The sequence below is a fragment of the Excalfactoria chinensis genome, chromosome 3 (genome assembly GCF_039878825.1).
Source record: "Excalfactoria chinensis isolate bCotChi1 chromosome 3, bCotChi1.hap2, whole genome shotgun sequence".
Classification (NCBI taxonomy): domain Eukaryota; kingdom Metazoa; phylum Chordata; class Aves; order Galliformes; family Phasianidae; genus Excalfactoria; species Excalfactoria chinensis.
In genome coordinates, this window is record NC_092827.1 from 2775181 (window position 1) to 2796582 (window position 21402).

At 43.0% G+C, this 21402-nt stretch overlaps 1 protein-coding gene across 1 annotated transcript in view; it reads right to left on the minus strand.

Annotated features, from left to right (window-relative positions):
* Positions 1-760: 760 nt before the first annotated feature.
* The window catches only part of PKHD1 (PKHD1 ciliary IPT domain containing fibrocystin/polyductin), a 212179-nt gene continuing 191537 nt past the window's right edge, over positions 761-21402 (minus strand). Inside the window, exons 60-65 of the mRNA XM_072332429.1 lie at positions 12254-12380; positions 11289-11376; positions 8041-8148; positions 6377-6532; positions 4857-4991; positions 761-1146 (exon numbers count right to left, since the gene is read on the minus strand). Of these exons, the coding sequence (XP_072188530.1) occupies positions 761-1146; positions 4857-4991; positions 6377-6532; positions 8041-8148; positions 11289-11376; positions 12254-12380 (1000 nt within the window). The remainder of the gene's footprint in view (positions 1147-4856; positions 4992-6376; positions 6533-8040; positions 8149-11288; positions 11377-12253; positions 12381-21402) is intronic.

Sequence of the window (21402 nt, forward strand, 5' to 3'; positions counted from 1 at the left end):
TATCACTCATAAACAGTTCTGTTCATAACAAGTCAGTGATTTAAAGGCGTTACAAAAATAATGGCGTGGTGGAGAGTCAGCACAAAATGCCAAATACTTCCATTTCAAAATCAAAACAAACAAACTCTTAAGCAGAGATTTAACTAGGGAAGCATGGAAGCACTCGCTTAAGTCACAGTGAAACTGAACAGTTGTTTGTTTGTTTTTCCTTAGGAAAAGAAGATGCACGTGCATACTGAAGTTCCTTGAGAGAGATCAGAAGAAATTCTTATATGTGTGTATGCTCCAATCAATATTGCTGTAGCTACTAAGACTACACCAGTGTAAGCACATTAAAACAAGGTTGTGGGTGTGGAAACTCCCCCATCTGCAGCGCTGAATTGTTTGATAATCCCTGAATGCCTGACCCAGCTAGCACTCCTCCAAACAACTCTTAAAGACTGAGTTTCAGGGGTATCAGAAGCCAACTCTCAACAGGTTACTTGGCTGCACCTACTTTTTTTTGGAAGCTAAGAAACCTTTGATGTCCCTTTCAACCCAAGCCACTCTACGATTCTGTGATTCAACGATTCTATGACTATGATTAGTAAACTAGACACAGCCACGGTCCCCCAGTTGGCTGTAGAGCAATTTCACAGGTTCATTTGTACATGCACGACATGACAGTCCAGCTTTCTGTGCTAGTCTGTGCACTCCTCCAACCACAGAGACAAAACAAAACAGCTTCACATTGACCGCAAGAAAGGCAAAACTTGTTTGGTCATTGCTCCACTGCCTGACATGACTTCTGATATCCCTCTGCTGCTGCTCCTATAGCAATCTCCTCTCTGACCACCTCCTGAGGGCTGCACATTGCATCCAAATTCTCTCTTTCCCCATTATGACCATCAGGAGGCTGTGGGACACCCTTCTGGGCAGAGCACCTGGGGACAGATGCCTGTTGGAGCTCCAGAGAGTCCCCAGGAGTTGTTCCTCCACAAGGCTGTTGGTGATTGCCACCTTTCCGGGCTGAAGAGAAGATATCTCTGTTACTTGTCTTTCGCTGTAGGGCATTTGCCTTTCTCACTGGCATGACTTCACACAGCCTTGGGCTCAGCTCCTTCCCTTGTCCCATCTCATGTCTCACTGCTCCAGTTTCTTCCACTTCTGTAAAAGCAAAAGCGGTCATTTTGGGGAGCAATCGTTTCAAATGGCCACAAATTCAGCTCTGTCAAAAATAAGTTTCCAAACCCCATAACCATATGCTGCTTCCACAGATAAGCACTAAACAACCCAAAGAGCTCTTTGCTCCTACCCACACACAAACACCCCCGGCAGCATTTTCTAATGATTATCAAATGTCATGATAAAGGATCAGCAATAAAATGTATAGAATATAGATCATTAATTAGGTATTTTTATACTGCTTTTTGTTTTTTTTATAATACTGCTAATACTGAAAATAATTGCAATACTACACATCTATACAACCCATTCAATATCTATGAATAAATCTATGATACGAAGGAGAACTTATATTCACTTCAGAAATTCATTTCATCATTTAAATCCTACGCAGGCCAGAGCCTGCAACCTACAATGCTATTTACAAGGCAAGATGGGGGAAAAAATGGAGGAAAAGACTCTGCATTTTTCATGTGGAAATACAGAATATCCACATCCTAATAATGCAAACACTTATCCAGCTGTGGAGACTGAATCAGTTGTAGAGGTTCAGCAGATGGCTTCTGAGTTGACACTGAGAGGTATCATATTCCTGCCTTAATTTGTTCACTAAAATTTCCCTATTTCTTCATGTTCGGACTCGCCAAAGGAGTTAAGGAGCGCTGCTTTTCTTTCAACTTGTTTTCTTCTATCTTACAGTTTCACAGCTGTGCCTTCTGAAAATTCATTGGGAAGTTGTTGGTAAATTTTCAGTAGTCACACATGTTTCTGTGCATAACAGTTTTCTTTCTCACTACTGTCTTAATAAGAGGTTACTGGCTCATTAAAGTACAAATTACATGCATCACTAGCTTCAACTTTCTTCTTTCTACACACAAACAAGTTGTTGATCCCATATCAAAGTTTCATGTTGTTTTGTGGTATGTATTCCCCAACTCTTCATCTTCAAAGGTGCCATTTTCAGATGTGGAAAAAGGACTTATCAAAGAAGTCTGGATGATTGGAGGAGGCTAAAAGCTTCCTGGATATGAGCAGTTTTGAGGTTGAAACATGGCCTTGAGATTTATAGGATACAGCAATGGAAAATAACCTTTAGAGGCTGGGATACATTGCAGTACCACACAGTAAAGCTAGAATGGAAGATATTCAGTGTCTCCACTCATAGCTTGAAGTGAAATTCCAACTGAATTTAAGTACATCAGGAAAAATAATGGCAAACTGGTAGAAAGGAAGAGGGAGGAACTGATCTGAGCAACCTAGGAACAAGGATGTGGATCATGTTTGCAGAGTGGGGGACCTCTGCAAACATTTCAGGGCAATGGTGGAATAAGGAATTTAGTACAGTAACCAAAACGATTCGTGGGGTCTTTCAGCGGTAGAGGAAGAGTGAACAGTGTTAATTGCAATAATACAAACCAGACATCAAAATCAGATCTGAATAAGTCAGAGCGTTCAAAAGAATCAGTTCAAGTTGCCAGGACTCAAAGAGCTACAGTTTCAGTCTAGCACTCAAGTGTTCCCACTGAGGGAAAGCAAACAAACTCAGAAACAAAACAAAACAAAACAAAAAGTCCACATCATACTAAAGGGATATCCAACATAAGAAGTGAATCACAGAATCAGTCCTACAGAACTGTAGGATCATAGAAGCATAGACTCATAGAATAAGAAGTTGGACTCCATGATCTTTAATAGGGTCTCCTCCAACATGGGGCAATCTATGACAGAATGGAATAGATTGGAATCATGTAACAATTTGCATTGGAAGGAACATCTGATGATCACCTAATCCACCCCAGCTGCCATGGGCAGGGACACCCCTCACTAGATCAGGTTTCTCAAAGCCCCATCCAACCTGATTTCCACCACTCCCAACAGTGGGCACAGGTTAGGCCCCAAAACTGTATCATTAAGCTTCAATAAGCAAACTGGTGTAGGATAAAACTTGTCAGCGATAAAGGCGACAAACCACCAGCACAGACTACAGAAAGGAGTGATGTGCTCCTCCACCTCCAGGTGCCCTCCTGTTAGCCATACATTAGTCAATCGAAAGTTATTTAATTCAAGACTGAGACCATTATGTGAAGCTGAAGGGACTTGTTATTATGTCGAGGTCAGACGCTGTAATACCTTGATCCCTTCTCCTCTGCTTACAGCTTTCTTCCTCATCCCCATCCTCAGCTACTTGTTCAGAGACAACCAGGACCTGCATCTCCTTTGGTCTCCGCACTGCACAAGCACTTATCAAACGGATAAACCCCACCTCGCAAGACTTCCTGTGGTGATTAATAATTAAGATTCTGAAAACTCCATTGTATTAGAAAACTGGGATCTCTTATGGGGAGAACTTTCTGTAGAGCAGAAAGTAAACAAAACAGCTGTAGCTTTGATTTCCTCTCTCTCCAAAACCAACATCACTTGAAATAAGGGGAAATCAAACATTAGACGTTTCCAAGTCGTATGTATTAAATTCACTTAAGATATTGTTATCCTTGTTTAGATTTGAACATATCGGGGAATCTTTTTGTCTTGCAACTATTCCTAAAAGACTTTAAGTGGCTGGATTGCCTTTTTCTGACAAAAAAAAAAAAATAATAATAAAAATGCTGCCATGAATTATTTACTTGACGGCTCCAATCAACGTTGTACCTGTCAGCCTCCCCAGCCAAAATGAAAGTTCACTATGTAAAGGTGCCAAGGGAGAATGGCAGCCTCCCACTGCGAGTTTATAGACAGAACTAAGTCAGCACGCATTATGTGTCAGAGCCAACATCAGACAGAATCAGATCCTTTGATCTCAGACCTCCACAGGAAGCTTAGATCTCAGACAAATTAGATAAAAAATGAATTTATAGCAGATACGTGTCCTAAGGCACACAGCTGAATGCTGTGTTTTGGAGGAGTACAGCAAATATCAAAACACATAAACTGCAGAATTTCCTCTCTCCTTCTCCCTCTCCCTTTGTTTTTGTGATGGATGCTAATTAAAAGGAGATAAAGCTCCAGCTTGCTTCTTCCTGCCTCTTATGTCATCCACACACTTGGGGAAGGAGGAGGGAAAAAGAAATTCCCCACACTGAGTAAATGGGTGGTTCATCTGGGTTATCTGAACCCCCTCAGATGAGCGCGGCTGGCAGGTGAGACCAGAAAACCCCAACACAAAACAACCACTGTAGGAGCATTTCATACTTGCAGAGAGGGAAGCCGGTGCTTCATGCTGCCAACTACACGCCCTGAGGCTGTCTGCTCCTCAGTGACCTCAGAAGACGTTTTGTTTGATCAGCAGAAGATGAAAAGAGGTGTGTGGAAGAGGGGTGTTCAAGGCAGAGACATAGGGAATATAGGGGATACAAAATGGTAGACACTGAACCATTTGGGGTGCTGGCTGGTTGGATGGGGCTCTGGACAGCCTGGTTTAGGTGGTGGAAACCATGCTTATGGCAGGGGGTTGCAACTGGGTGATCTGTAAGATTGCTTCCAACCCAAGCCATCCTAAGATTTTATGAGACAAGGAGATGAAGCACCAAGTAGACTAACACCACAGAGAGCACAGAAGGGCTAACAAAATGATAGACCTTCCAAGAACAGAGCCACTGACCCAACACAAGCCTAGAGTTTGTTGAGCAACCTTAACCAACCCTTTTGATGTCCCACTCTTTTAAAGCTGTATTATTCTCAAACTGCAGTCTCACCTCCTGCTACAGGCACACCACTGTCATTCTGTCTTCGATCGTAGCAGGGCTGGACATGAGGTGCATGAGGCTGTGCTTGCTTTTGGGGTGCCTTGGTACTGGCTTGTGGTACATCAGCCCTCTTAGTCCTCGATTCTGGAACAAAGCACATAGTCATTACAGTCTCAATCCACCCTCAGCTCAGCAGCAGTTATTATTTCAAGCAACAAAATATTGCTGGTGAATGTGCAGATAATCCACAAGAGTTCTTTCTGCCCAAAAGCAGAGAGAATTGTTTTATGATCATATCATCTTGCGTTTTGCCATTTGCAAGCCCACCTGTTTTCTTCAGGTAAAGTCTTTTCTCATGTTGTCACAATATTCAATAACACTAGAAATTCAGACTTTAGGTACAGCTGGTGCTCACGATGCAATTTAGAAGAAAAACTCTTTGGCTTGCATTTGCAAAGCTACTTGGAAGAAAAAAAGGTTGGTGAAATTAGGAAGGAGGTTTTGAAACAAATGGGAAATAGGTCTAAAATGCTTTATTAACCGAGAGGTGTATTGACTCTTTCCCTCTGCATTACTGGTACATTTGGCTAGGTCACAACCTCTGTTAGCATGCTTGGAAAGCCAAATTATTGATAACTTTCAACATATCCAGATTTTTAAGATGATTATTTAGAGAGTAAGCCATTGAACAGTACCAATTATGTGCTCTTATCCTCAGTTCTTCTCTTGCCCAAATAACTTTATACTATCTGTACTGAGAAAGCCTGATACCTCTGCATTAAGACCAATGCTTAAAAACAGCAATCTTAAGGCAAACCAATAAAGGTGTGGATTTGCTTAGGGGAAGAGTCCAGAGACGCTGCAGCCCTCCCATTTCCACTTTGACACATGTGATATAGATAACACGGCATGGGATATGGGCATGGCTGTGCCACTGCCTATGAGCACTGACAATGAAGATGTCACTGGTCCTTGGTAAGCACCATGGCTTTGCATTAACATCATCATGGCAATATTTTGTTGTGTCATGGAAGGGAAGGGAAGGGAAGGGAAGGGAAGGGAAGGGAAGGGAAGGGAAGGGAAGGGAAGGGAAGGGAAGGGAAGGGAAGGGAAGGGAAGGGAAGGGAAGGGAAGGGAAGGGAAGGGAAGGGAAGGGAAGGGAAGGGAAGGGAAGGGAAGGGAAGGGAAGGGAAGGGAAGGGAAGGGAAGGGAAGGGAAGGGAAGGGAAGGGAAGGGAGATGCAACAGTTTATAAGACAAAGAGAGTAAATAAGTGAGAGGGTCATGAGAAGAGCAGACTGAGGGATTATGAAACTAGACAAACTCATTTGGAGACTTATCCAAAGCCAGAAAATGTTAGAAATAGGAAACCAATCAGGCTATACTTGTGTAAAAGTCACATACAGCCTTAAATAGTCTGCCCAGCTTGTATTAGCATTGCATCTAAATCCTGCTGCAGACAGTCTGGAGATCTGTTGAATGAAAAATGGAGTCTGCAAGTGTAAATCTTAATGTACATTTCCAACTTACTGTTGTTTTTGCTCTTCTTGAACCAGCAGAACACAAGAGTGAGGACAAACGAAGATGCTATTGCACTCAGTAAGACAACAAGAATCAAGCTGGCCTTCTCTCCAACAGGCACAGGGAAGATGGTAAATGGCTCAGATAGCACAGTGAATTTAGCTCCTGAGAATTCAAAGCAGTCAGAGCATATTGCAAAAGCAAGGACACTGGTTTCACAATTAAAACAATTCCAACAATTATATTGCTCTAAAAAAATGCATGCAGAAACAGCCCCAAGGTCCACTCTTCCACACATTCAACATTAACCAACAATATTTAATCAGGAATGAGTACTGGGACAAACCAAATATGTAGCAATGTTTATTCAACTGCTGACAAGCATTCAGTTCTTCCTGAAGCAGAGACAGTCCCTTTGTATTTAACTGTCCTTAATGTTTCTTCCATTAATTTGTCAAGCAGGCTACCAACTCAGAAAATAGGTTCAGAAAATACTTGTCTGTGAGATAAAACAGATCAGGACCAGGCAGGAAATGTGCATATTCTATCTAGAAAGACTGAGAAGCTGTTTGCAATGAGAAAAGGTGCTGATTCACATGCTTAAACGTCACTTATTTGAATGTAGATTATGGGGAATCCAGAAACATTGACTAGTGTTAAGTTTAAATCAAAAAAAGTTCGATGCTCAGATTTGCACAGGTCATACCTACATGGATGCACTAAAGCTGCCTTGATCTCCAGCTTTAAACATCTCATTGCAACACCGACTAGCTCATTGTTTTGTATGAGAACTGCATTTGACCTCTGTTCAGAAGCAAAAAGACTTTGTGACTCCTGTGTAGTAGCTTTTAAAACACATTTCTTTAGGCCACACTTCCCACTGAAGAGTCAGATCCTGTGAGGTGCTGACTTTCCATCTGCTCTCCCTGAAGTGAAGGCAATGGGAGCTGCGGGTGTTCAGCTGCATCCACCCTCACACAGACATATGTTCTCCCTCTAGAGGCTCACCTCTAGTATTTCCTGCACCACCATTCTCCCTTTGCAGACACAGGGAACATTTGATGTTAAGTAGTTGCTTGTGATTAGGAGGAGCAGAGGTTTCTCATTAAAAATTAAATAATAAGTATTATTATTTTTAAATATATATATGTAGGTTTAAATCCAGGGTAGGAAAGCATTTCTTGGGTTATAAATCCATGCTATTGTACGCGCTGTGTTTTTCATAGCCCCTTCCACCTGGTCACTTCATCTGTCTGATATATCTGCCCTCTCTGCCTTTTCTAGTTTAACCAAGCCAGGCTATCTTGGAGTTTTCTCATTAAAAAAACATGCTTTTTTCTTCCCTTCATTCTTACCCACTTCCTCTCATTCATACCTACTCCATTTTGAGAGGATTTCTGAACATGGGTAAAGAAAACGATCTCCAGTGCTTCAAAGTAGTGCTCATCAAGGCTTTGTGCAGCTGCATATACAGCTCCTCATCCCTCTTGGAAGTATTTCTGTCTTTCCCCCTTATGCTTCTTTCTACCTGACAGGCATCAGGTTATATTTATATACACACATATGTGTGTGTATATAGAAGAGAAGCTTTACACACGGCCTTGCATCCCTCTTCATAAACTCAGTGTTTTGGCCGTGTTTAGCAAATCAAAGATGCCAAAAGTGGGTCTTACCTGGTGGCGATGTGACAGTGAACACAAGGTTCCAGTCAGTGCCTGAGTTGGAGACAGCCAGGTTGGAAAAGCTTGCACATCCACCTATGACCTGTACTTCAGTGAGCCCTGCAGAGCAATCCATAAAACAAACCGCCATCAGCAGCTTCCAGATAAGCATGACTCAAAATAAAAGAAACAACAGACTCTTTAGCAGGGTCTTTTGTGATTGGATAAGGAGAAATGGTTTCAAGCTAAAAGACGGGATTTAGATTGGATATAAGGAAGAAGTTCTTTGCAGTAAGGGTGGTGAGGCACTGGCACAGGTTGCACAGAGAGGTGGTGGTGCCCCATCCCTGCAGACAGCCAAGGTCAGGCTGGATGGGCTGTGAGCACTGATGGAGCTGTGGGTGTCCCTGTTCAGTGCAGGCAGTGGGACAGATGGCCTTGAAGGGGCCCTTTGAACAAAAAAAATTCCATAATTCTATGAAAAAAACACCACCAAAACAACAACTAAAAACACAGTTAGGAGAGTATTAGTGAGAAACTATTGTGTCGATTGGATGGTCTTAAAGAACCAGCCATAGCAGCTACAGAAAATAGCCAACTGAACTGTAGGTGGTGCTTCACCTCATCACTTGGACACATTACCTCCTGTCCTACTGATAAAGCATTTTGAACTTTCTCCAACCCTGCCAGAAGCTTTGAAAGGCATCTGGCCATGAAGAATGTCTATGATGATCGCCCTGTGATCACACATGAGAGATTTTCAGTTGGAAAACTAGCAGGGGAATCTCCATGGGGAGCGTGAAAATGAAACCTAGGGGAGACATTCTCCGTCACTTTACCTCTTGTTCTAAGCTATACGGGAATGTTTTCTGATCCAGCCTTTACATGTGCTACGGTTTCTATTTCTGTAGCCTCATTTTAAAATGAGTAATTTACTTTGCAACTGGATCTCCACTTTATTGTGTGTATTTTTGAGTACCGGCCAAGTACTGGCCCTTAAGCAATGTTGACCAGATCTGGGCTTCATTCAGACTCTTGGAGTGAGAAGGCTAAAATGTGAAAGACTGACAAATTCCAAACTGTTAGTTCAGGTGGGGGTGAGGAGTCAGAAATTCCTTAGGATGCTGGAGTTGATCCAGTGATCACAAACACAGACTTTCGCCTGCTCGGAGACAACGCGTAGCCAGCACTTGCTTTACGGAGCAGGTGGTTTGACACTTTATTGCAGTTGAGAAATACAGGTGAAGGTGCATTAAGACTGAATGTGAGGAGCATATTCATATTCTTCCATCTAATTACCCTGGATAGTGAAGAAAACGGGGAAGAAGCAAACTTTGTGAGACACTTTATAACTAGACACCCACAGCAATGCTCAGCAGGTGGGGACAGGGCTTTTGACTCCAGGAATTTATCTCATAACAACATATATCTTACAGCACTTAACCTCTGTTCCCATAGCTCTCTATGGCTTGGGATGAACTCATCCCAGTTGGATTTTCCTGCTATACTTTTATTAATGATCTAATGACATAAGTTTGTGAAATGTCAAGGACATTAGCTATCAATATATGAAACCATCTTTACGTTCCAGCTGTATGTATAGCTACCTGCTATATATGACCCTCTTTAAGCTAGTATCTGTCTTGACTACCAAGATTTCTCTCATCTCTGATACCATAGCATCACTGTTACAGAGGGTCCAGTCAGCTGCATTCCAACACTTGATAACTGCAATTTCTTGTCTGTGCTGAAGCCTGGAGTACTGTACTGTATTCCTCAACATAGACTATCTGCTTTCAGGCACATATGCTTCGAAGCTCAGAATATTATAGATAGATATCAGTCTTCACAAAGATCTCTCAGGCAAGCTGGTATTTAACGCAGAAGCAAGCTAATTTGGTGCTAAACTACTTTCCATGAGGCAGTTTGGCTGCTGTCAGATGAAGCAGCCTCAGTGTGCTAGACGGGACCCATTTCGATTAAATGCTGCCTTCATATGCTTCAAAAGACGAGTACAATAAGGACATTTGTCAAAGGAAAAACTGCAGCAAACTATTACATGCTGAACATCTGTACTACGCAGTTCATTCTTTGCTGGAGTTTATTGACTATTAATTTGATGCATGTATCTTTTAAAGAATGTGAATTGCATTTCTCTGCAGTGACTTCTCTTTTTTGTATCTCTTTCTTTCATGTTGTCTTGCATTTCTTCTCCTTCCCTCCCTCCCCTCCTTCCTTCCTGCCTGCCTGCTTTCTTGCCTTCACTGCTGGCCAGTAGCTAACTCAACAACCTGCAGCTCATCCAGGCCTACATTAGTCTAGATTCCCTAAGAAGGCATGAAAAGCATCAGAAAAGACTAAAGGATTTTTCATCCCAAAACCCCAGAACTATGACAAGGTAGGAGCTATTTCTAATTAACAAAAACATGAACTGGGCCCAAAGGGTTAGAAGCTCTGATCTTTGCCATGAGAAACACCTTCTCCAAATGTTAATTTTTTAAAATCAAAGTTGGCCTTACTATTACAAACAATTCCTTACCGATATTAGGAAGATTCACTATTCAGCAATGTTTGCTCACATTTAAAGGTTTCAGCAATTAACGTTATGATGCTTTATAATTGATTTCACTTCTATTTTCTAGTTCACATGCATATGATCATCCACAGGTTTTCAGTTCAGCACGATACTTAAACAAGAATCTATATCGGAGCGTGTTCATAGTCTCAATAACCTCAAGGGAAATACTCACATGCTTAGAGTTAATCATGAGTTCAGGTCTTTTGATAAATGAGGACCAGAAGGGAAACATTTAAATCCCTCATGAAAAACATTTTCACATTCAAGTATGCTAATTAAAAACAATGGGCTGTTGTTTCTGTCTGTACATGGCCTGATCATTTTCTAGGACAAACAGATTGTCGTTGACTCTGAGGAAATTACCCTAATTAACATTAGCTGAAAATCAGGTACTGGGATTTCTAATTCTCCATTCCTCCATTTTTTGATCTAAGATACGTGTTTTCAAGATAAACTACTGGATATGCTCCCTTTAAGTTGCCAGAGTACAAAAACACTTTGTATAAGGACACAACCTGGAAGTCCACACAACTCCAATAGAACATTCTGTTTGTTTTTTTTTATCACTGAGGCTAACTTTCAAACCCAATCCTGTTTGGGGAGGATTTCACCATAAATTCATCAGCGTCACTTCCCATAATTGCTTTGTTGTAACTCTTGCCATAAGAAAACACGTCCAAACCTTTGAGCACAGCCACAGAGGAGCCCTTGAGGTGAGCTGAAACAACCCAGGGCTCTGAGGGAGGACCCAGCATGTCAACTCTTCGACCCTGGGAAGAAAAACAAAACAGAAGAATTAACCTAAGTAAGTAGATAACTTTGATATCATTGTGGCTTCTAAGTTCACCCTAATAGCAGAAAACTCCTTCTACAGGAGCTGCAGGTTGAGCAGCATATTGCACAGCCCAAAGCACAAGATGCCTATGTGCAGAGGACTGAAAACTAACAGAGGCTGGAAGTCTCCTGTCTAACGGTTGTAAAAGAAGTCTCATGTTGAATGGATATCCAGAGCCAGCTTTACGGTAAAACAACAGCAATTCACCAACAATGAAAGATTAATTGGACCCAGTCTACTGCTTCCAAGACTTGTGTAGGTACCTCTGGCACAGCTGTGCTGAATTACATGAATAGCCAAGCATGTTCTAGATATGTTGACCTCCACACAGCACTACTCTGCATTGTGTAGACTTGCTTGGCCAGACCAGGAGGCACCATTAAACACTCTCTGTTGCCACAGAATCATCGAATTGTTAGAGCTGGAAGAGATCATGAAGGCCATCTGGTCCAACCACCCTTCAATGGACAGGGACACCTATAGCTCCATTAGGTGCTCAGAGCCCCATCCAGCTGAGTGTGTCAGTCTTCATGATTGTGTTGAAGGTCTCTCATTCCTCAAAAATATCCTCTAAGCATCAGAAAACTGCACAAAACCGATTCCACAACACAGACCTAACCCTCACAGGAAAAAGCTGAGAAGGACATCTCACAATACCAGTGACTGCTTAGTTATGGTACCCTTTGTCATATGTATTTGTAGAGCTATTCTACGCTCTACTTAGGTCAGTCTCATAGCTTCTGGATTGCTTGGAATGTCAAAATCGTACAGTATGAATAAAAAAAGTCCACTTACAAAGGGGTAAATCCTACCTTTTTATCCAAGAAAATGATTTGTGGCTGTACAGGAAGCTCCTTTTCTATTTCTCCATCTGAAGGCTGCACATGAACAAAGATGCTATATGGCCTCACATACAAACAAGTCCCTGGGTGATGTCTACTTCCACTTTGTTTCACATGCAAAAGTAAACAAATAAATAAACAAATCAAAAAATTACTGCCATTTATGCCTGAAGCTAATCCCGGAGGTAACTAACAGAGCTATACGTTACTATTTGTTCACAGAACTTTCTGCTATGCTGTCTGCATAGAAAAGGTCCCTCTAGACCAGGTTATTCAAAGTCCCATCCAGTCAAAGTCAGGCTGGATGGGGCTCTGAGCAACCTGGTCTACAGGGAGGTGTCCCTGCCTAGAGCAGGGTGTTGGAACTGGATGACCTTAAGGGTCTCTTCCAACCCAAACCATTCTGTGATTCCATGATTCAATACTCCATGTGTGTCATGAGTAGCACTAAAAAATTACTGATTAACCTTATGGAGGAACCTTTGAACAATGAACTTTAAGGTCTTTTCCAACCTGAGTGATTCTATGATTCTGTGACTATTTAAAAAATAAACAGCTCTTCTTATGCAGTAGACAAGGAAATTATGGATGGAGAACTGTAATACCATGGCCCTCAAGCTCCCTGTTCCATTACACTGAGAATGATGGAGGCTGCAAATACAACCTGTCCAGCAGAACCACCTCCAGAAGGTATCCCTGAAGCACAGCACTTACAGTGCTTTAACGCATTCCCACATCCCATAATTCCTGCACCACCTTTCACTATCCGTGAGGCCTGTGTACCTATATACAGCAGTATACATACACCCCATTGAAAGACATCAGCTTTTCAAGACGTGAAATTTCAATTAGAGAATCCCAGGAGAGGGCTTTTGCATTTGAATACAGAACCAACGTTTTATTCTGCTTCTAAATCATTTTACTCCTTCTCTCAGTGCTTTGTGTCATTTAGTATCTCTTTTACATATATATGTGTATATTGATGTATACTTCTAATCTGCAACTGCCATGATCGACTAGGGGTTTCATATTGTCTGAAATGAATGAAGAAAGGCACTTGTTCATCTCTCGAGCTTGCTTAAAGGTGTTTCTAAGCAGAAAATATATGGAATATCAGTTTCCTTAGGTTTGAGGAACACCCCTTTGAGGGGGGTGTTACTGCACATTACAAAGCAACTACCCATTACAAAGCAGAAACTGCTTATGTTGCAGCTGAAGAAAAATACTGGCCTGAAAAATGGACACTGAAAGATCAAATGAGATCATAGAATCACCAAAGTTGGAAAAGACCTCCAAGATCATCCAGCCCAACCATCCACCTACCACCAGCATCTTCCCATTAAACCATTTCCCTTAGCAGCATGTCTGTATGGTTCCAGGGGTGGGGGGAGGGAAGATGCAAAAAGAACCCAATCATAACAACAACGACAAAAAGGCACAAAAGTAAGACATATACATGGTTAAGAACTGATGTTTGTTTGCAGGTGATGTGAATGCAACTAGCATAGCACAGAATGTGGCATTTATATTCCACGTGGCCCATTGTTATTCCTGCTGTGAGGGAGCCCCTGCCTCAGGGTACAGCCCTGTGTGCAGCAAGTCACTCTCCTGTGCTCTGGTGTTGGTGTGGAAGACGGGAACATCCTGCTGCTTCCCTGCTGATTTATGCTGCTAGGAAAACAGGTTTTTCTTGGCACAGCTCTGCCTCTGGGAGATGGTGAATTGCTGTGCCCCAGAAGGGCTGGAGTAAGGAAATCTGCCTTCCTCATGATGGACACGGAGAGCATGCTGTTTTGTCACCACCCTCAAGTCTCACACTGGGAAGGAGCAGGCTGGTCTGAAATTCCCTGCTGACAGCACTTGACAGCAAGCAGCTCGGCTGCTCAGTGCCTTGCAGCTCTCCTAAAGGTAGCAAGCAAGCAGGCACTGCTCATGATATGTGGTTCAGCAGTAGCCCCAGGGTCAGGCTACCAAACCTTCCACCATCAGGGCTGAGGTCTAATGAAGGCTCTGCAGGAAAGCAAGTGTCTGCTCTTTGGAATCATAGAATAATTTAGGTGAGTAAAGAGCTCTGTAATTACCAAGTCCAATTGTTTAGCAGCAAGGAAGTTAGAGATTGTAGAAATAAGAGCATCTACTGCAGGTATGAAGGCATGATGGACTGATAGTCCATCACAGGTTCTGGTCCTTGCCCAATAACAAGGCCTAAGACAACTCCCAGATGGTTTAGAAGCTAGCCAGATATTCTTCTCCCCAGGCAGTTTGGTTGGGGCCACTCTGAAATGATGTGTGAAAGGATTTAATTTTAGGGACATGGGCTGACCCATATAATCTGAACTTGTTGACAAAACACGGCCCCTTGCATATTATAAACACAGCCAATTAAATTAATTAAACTATTGTCTGGATATGCCTGCAACACTAGTAGCGTGGCATCAGTACATCTTCAAAAGTGGAAGGAGTTTGGGAAGAATTTGGGGTACTGATAACATCAAGATGCATCCAAAAACCTGAGCACCTACTTGCATGTGGAGACATAGCAATGGGGCCCGGGTTGGTGATGAAATGGGGTAAGAAATAAGGAACTGAGCTATGCCCTGTGGGCAAGGCTGGACAAGAGGAATTTGCTTCCTCATCTAATCATTTGGAGAGCATTCATTTCCTGAAACAAAGAAGCCTTCATTAGAAGTTGGATGTTTTGCAGCCGTTGAAAGCATCAGATAAATTGGTTAGACTGAACCAAGCTCTGAAAAAGTGGCCAAGGAACATCCAGACATGTCTCCCACATTAGGACAACCTTCCCCTCCTGCTCATGTAGACTTCCTTTTCCACTTCATGATCCCAGTGACACCAAAGCCTGAAGGTGAACAGCTGCCTGGTGGAGACAACTGGCAGAGTCCTACAGGCTGGAGAAACAAGAAGTCATGCTAAAAAAAAAAAGAGACAGGAGGACCTTATTGGATCCACTCAAAGGTGAGGTAGGATCAGAGGAGCCTTCAGAACCAGTCCATCCAACAGGAGGGAGACGCTCTCCAACTTCATTAGCAGCTTCCATTAATCGCTGGAGCTGAGTGGAGATACCTGTACTTACAACTCTATCTGTGGTGAGGAGCTAACCCAAGTCTCTCCATAACACACTCCCAAAGCTTTCTGTTGGAGGAATGTCTTTTATTGAATGTAAGCAGCATCATGCCGGAGGTCAGAGCTTCGCTGCTGCTGCATATCCCAAGGTAATACCACTTTAAGCTCCACATAAACTCTTAAACAGTTTCTATCCTAAAACCAGACCGTAGGTGGTACAGTTTTTTACGATATGTTATAATAGTGCAATAAATCTGTTAGCTTAAAATCGAATCTCCGTGGCCTTTTAGAGAAATCATCATTAAATGCAAGGCCCTGTTAATGATGCCATCCCAGTGAAATTGTTTAATCTGCTAGGGGGGTGAAAGGTCACCAAATGAATTTTTTATAATACATCAACTTGACACGCAATAGGGAAAACTGTAATAGATAAAAGCAAAGGAAAAGGGCACTGTCTTCTTCTGATAGGTCAATAGCAGCCAAGAGAGTCACTCATCCACTTTTCCTTCACTACCATGCTCCTTTTCCATTTAATATGGACACCCAATTAATACCTCAGCACCATAGACAACCTCATTTTAGGTGAATTATAGCAATTTCTTCCCCCTTCTCTGAAATGAAAGTGATCACAATACATCATAGCATTGTGCGAATTAACGTTAATTGATTCGAGTTACCAAGCGTTGATGGGCCACTTCTATAATCTGGCCCTTATTGGGAGCTGGAAGGGATGGAGGGAAGATTAGATTGCACCATCGGTTGCTTTGACGACGGCGGTCACCTGACGGCTTGTTAGACAGTTGTACGCTTCTATTGCCGGCCCCAGTGGGGTCGTCAGTAAACTGGAGTGATGTCCAAACATCATTACACGCTGCTCCGATATTAAAGCAAAGGGATTAGCACCTTATTGCAAGCAACCTGGATTTGTCATTGTGCTGTCGTTATCCAATTTCCAGATGATAATGTGACTGTGGCCTGCGGGCGCGAGGTCCTACAGCCAAACTGAGGGCTGTGGGCTGTATATATATATATATATATATCCGTATACACACATACATATATATATATGTACACACATCCCTACAAAGACACAGAAACCAAAGCCACTTAACCCTTTGCTCGCCAGGCTCCTGCTAACAAAGCATGTGGAAGAATTTGTCTCCCTTTTCCATGCGATGTCAAGAGCACGATGTGACAGTGCCACAGACTGACCTCAGAGCCAACACAGCTGTCACTTGTAACGTCACACTAGCTCTACTGGTAGAGGTCTTAAACAAGCCGGGATGGGAACAGGATGGACTCTTCAGACTTAGCTGTGCTACGCATTCACACCACGGAAACCATCAAAAGAGTAGATTTTACCACAAGCCCCATTAATGGTTAAGGAGGAAATCATATAGGTATGTGATATAAGCTGTGTTTGCCGGCACTGAGTGCCCAACTTGGGATCAGGTCTCTTTCCATTCTCTGAGGAAGGCAGTGGGTACCCTCCTGGCTCTCAGGTGTACCCCTGAGCTGATCCCAGCAGGGAGAAGGCTTGGTTTGTGGAAGTCTACAGCTGAAGCAAGCTGTGGATTCCATCACATCTATAGTGTGGGTAGAACTTGAATTCCAGTCTGGGTGAGCACTGGTGAAAAACCTGTTACTATCTGATTTGGAGCGGCAACAAAAAGCCCCATGACTGTTGTCCAAAGGGTTATTTCAGGGATTCCTTTGAAAACTTCCAAGGGAAACACTGGTTTTACACAAGGATTGCATACAAAAGGACAGACTACTCTGATCCCATTTTCTTTTTCCCCCAACTCAATCATATGGGGTAACGTTGTTTATGTGTTTAGCATCCACTTTTATCCCATTACGTTTCTCATACCATCAGTCCTACAACAGCCCATTACAGAATCCCAGTCCTCTGATTGGAAACCCTCTAGGTTTCACAGTAAGTAAAGTTGTTAAGTACCTTAGCCTTCTCCTTGTCTGTTGTTACCAGTTTGCCTGGGTCACTCACCAGGGTGTTGATGCCCTCCTGGAACTTCTCTTTCTGGTTGAGGTACCTATAGAAGTCTTTCTTGTTCTTGGCATCCCTTGACAAGTTCAGTTCAAGCTGGGCCTTGGCTTTCCTAACCCCCTCCCCACACAGCTGAGCAGTTTCCTTATACTCTTCCCATGATACCTGTCCCTGCTTCCACTGCCTGTACACTTTCTTCTTGCTCTTCAGTTTGACCAGCAGATCCAAGTTCAGCCACATCTGTCTTTTGCCTTTCCTTCCTAACTTGCTTCGCTTGGTGATGGAGAGCTCTTCAACATTGAGGAAAGCATCCTTAAACATCTGCCAGCTGAGATAGGAGATGTTGGCCAAAAAGGGGGCTCAGCTATTTGTATTTGGGGAACATTCTCAAGATGTTTACAGCAAATTCAGTTCAGCTGAGTGCAGCAGATAAAGCCCTGATAGAGCCTCCTGTGCTGCAGCTGTGGGGTTGGGGCTTTTTAGCATCCTGCCTTGTCCACCCTGGGAGGAAAAGTTTGATACCTACACATTGTTCCTTCCCTTTCTTAAAGCCCTGTGCAATTACACTCAACAGCCTGCCTAGAACCTGCACAAAGGTTACTGCCAGGGTCAGGATGTGTCAGTGTCAATGCAGTTTGCACCTCCAGCTCTAGACCTCCTGTGTGAGTGCTGTGTGACATGGCAATGAGTGCTGCCTTCCCCTTTAGTTCGCTGGATTGGTGCTGCTATCTGTATGAGCAGCTCCTTGACAATTGGCTTCACTTTTACTGCTTGAGTCTCAATCACTGTTGATTCCATCATTCACGTTATCTTTCACATGCTATCCTAAATGTAGCTCTTCATAAGGGAAGATTAATGCCTGCAAATTTCTGTATGTAACATGTTAAAGTTCCACCAGGGATCAGTGGGTTTCCTGCTCCACTTTGGGAGAATAAATGGCATCTAGAAGACTGTCTGGCTTCTGTATTTCTGACTCTGTATAAAGATACCCACAGAAACTTGCACCATGTTTCTGTTGCTGTGCTCTCATGCACTTTTATATGCATACTGATAGGAGGAAAACTTTGCAAAAGAGAGATTCCTGTCTGTGAACACACTGCAGCGTATGTTTAAACACAGGCATACGCTGAAGGAGAAAGCTATGTGATACCTGCGATGTGATCTCCCTGCACCTCCTCCCATTGTGCAAGGCTGCAGTACTCACAGCAGTCGCCCCTTTCTGTGAGCCAATCTGGCGAGCCATGCTCGAAGCAACCCCAACAAGGTACTTCCATTAAAATCATTTAAAAAGCAAACAAACAAACACAAAAAAGCATTTGAAATAAAAAATCATAATGGTCGCATGTATCTTTTCTTTTTAATGGCTTGCCAATGTGATGCACAGGCTCGCTGCCTTGCTACTGGACAGCAGCAAGGTTTCCCTCCATTCAGCCTAGCTGTCCTGGGCTGCAGGATGAGCAGGCGGTCTCTGCTGATCAAAGGGCTTTTTGTTGTTGGCTGCAAGCAAGAGGAGCCACAAGTCTGAAGCCATAGGAAGGCTGGCTCTGTGTGAGTGCAGCTCCTGTGAATATCTGAGTGCCCAACTGGATTTTGCACCACTCCGAGGTGAAAACATTTCTCTTTTCCTTCCACAGAAAAATACATAGGTATACTTATACTGACTTGTAATCCCAAACCCATTATCCTTGCCTGTGCTAGCATGTACTGCCTAAAGAGAGATAGATAGACAGTGGGGATATTACATGTCCCAACAGGAAAGCCCTGATTTCATTTCACAAGTTATCTGTGGCCTTATTGCATCAGAAATGTCAGCCATGAGTAATTCCAGAAAGGCTGTGACTGATGGGGAGCAATAAATAATGCAGCAGAGGAGCCCACACAGCTATGTGTGTGTAGGTGTGGAGATGGTCCTCCCATTTGGCAGTTAACACACCCTTGAATATGCAACCCAGGTCTTCCCCTAGAAAGATGGTGAGTATACAGCTGCAAGCTGGCCCTGCTCATGTCCCTGTAACAAAACACAGGGCTCTGCTTTGATCACTGCTGCTCAGATTGGTATCACAGAGCATGCTCAGGTGGGAAGATAGGAATAGCTTCCCAAATGCCAACCAGTAGGTCAGTCTCCCATGCAATGAAAACGTCATCTGTGATTGAAAATATGTAGCTGAAAAGCTTCTTTCCTGGCACAGGGAACAGGATGATCTTCTCTTCTAGGTGATCCCTGCTTAACTCCCACAGTGACAAGAGGTGATGGCCTCAAATTGTGCCAGAGGAGGGTCAGCATGGACATTAGGAAACATTTCTTCTCATAAAGAGCAGTGATGCAGTGGTACAGCTGCCCAGGTAGGTGGTGGGGTCACCATCCCTGTAGATGTTCAATGTGACATTGAGGGATGTGGTCAGTGGACATGGTGGGGGTGGACAGGGGTTGGGCTCAAGGTCAAGACCTCAAGGTCCTTTCCAACCTTAATGATTCTATGATTCCATCTTATACTAGTGAGTTCAGTAACCTGCAGACTTCTAACAGTGTTCTGGTGACCTTATTCTGAAAAACTACAGCTTTCTCCTGACTCACGTTGTTGCTCCTCTTGTTGCTCCTTTTAATCAGATCATCAGTAACAGCCAGTGAATGAGAGATCCTGCATGTGTCACAGTCTACAATGTGTCTTAGGATAGCATAAAGGATAACACTTGCTACCACAGACTGCAAAACTTCCTACACTTAAAACAGTGAAGCTGGATAAAAAAAAACCACTGTGTGTCTTCAAAGTTTGGCCTGGTTTATCTTGCAAATAACAACTTCCCACTTGTGCTAAAAACGGTACTACTTAGAAAGAAAACAAATCAAGTCAAAACAATGATTCTTATGTCCCCAGAGAAGCAAACCCTAATGGAGGGTGTGCCACTACTGAAAGCCACACTGTGCCTAGTGGAAAAGTTAAGCATGTGGATAGCGCTTCCTATCACCGACAGACAGCAGGATGGTACTGGGGTCAGCGGTAGAAAGTTAGAGGATATGGTATTAATTAGAGATAATAAGTCTTAGACAAGTTCAGTTTCTTTGTATCATAGATGGAGTATGCTTATGCTTGGGTAAGGCTCAGTAGTGCAAAACATCAAAAATAACATTATGCAATATCAAGAGAGTACACAATAAGGTTGCCAGGCATCAAATCCCGTGTCCCCTATTAAAAGCAGATGGGATATTACCTTTTTCATATTTCCCATCTGCTTTTAATACAGATTCAGGATCTGAAGCCGAAATATACTGCTGTCTGCTCCCCTCCCAGCCTTGCTCCTCTCAGCCCTCTCTGCCATCTGGGTTCGCAAATAGTGGGTGAAAGAAGGCTCAGAGGAGCAGGATGAGGACAGAAGAAGGAAGGACAGAAAGGACTGTTTGTTGCTGTGGAGGAGAGGAGAAAATGACCTTCAGACACTGAGACTTGGCACAGGACATAAAAAGTTACTACAGACAAAACTGACCTAGAACTTAATTGACAGAGCTCAAAAGGTAGTTCCCACTGGGAAATCATTCTTGAGCGCAGGGCTGTTGTGCATTGTTCTGTTAAAATCAGACGCAGGCCTGATGTACATACCCACACACATATATGCACAGATGGATCACTAAAACCACACAGTCGTTGGGTTGGAAGGGACCTTTCCAATCCAACTCCTTGCTAAGGCATGTTCCCTACAGCAGGTTATAACTCCAGAGAAAGAGACTCCACAACCTCTCTGGGCAGCCAATTGCTGCCACTCTCACAGTGAAAAACATTTTCCTCATGTTTGTATGCAACTTCCTATGTTCCAGTTTGTGTCTCTTTTCCTATCAATGGGCACTGCTGAGAAGAGGCTGGCCCCATCCACCTGACATCATTTCCTCTCAGTGAATCCATGTTGACTGATGACCTCTTTTTCTTCCATTTGCTAGGAGATAACATCCAGAATAAGCTCCTCAACCACATTCATAAAGTTAAGAGCTTTAGTAGTTTGAATTCATTTAAAAATCACTGAGTTTACCTACTACTTTATA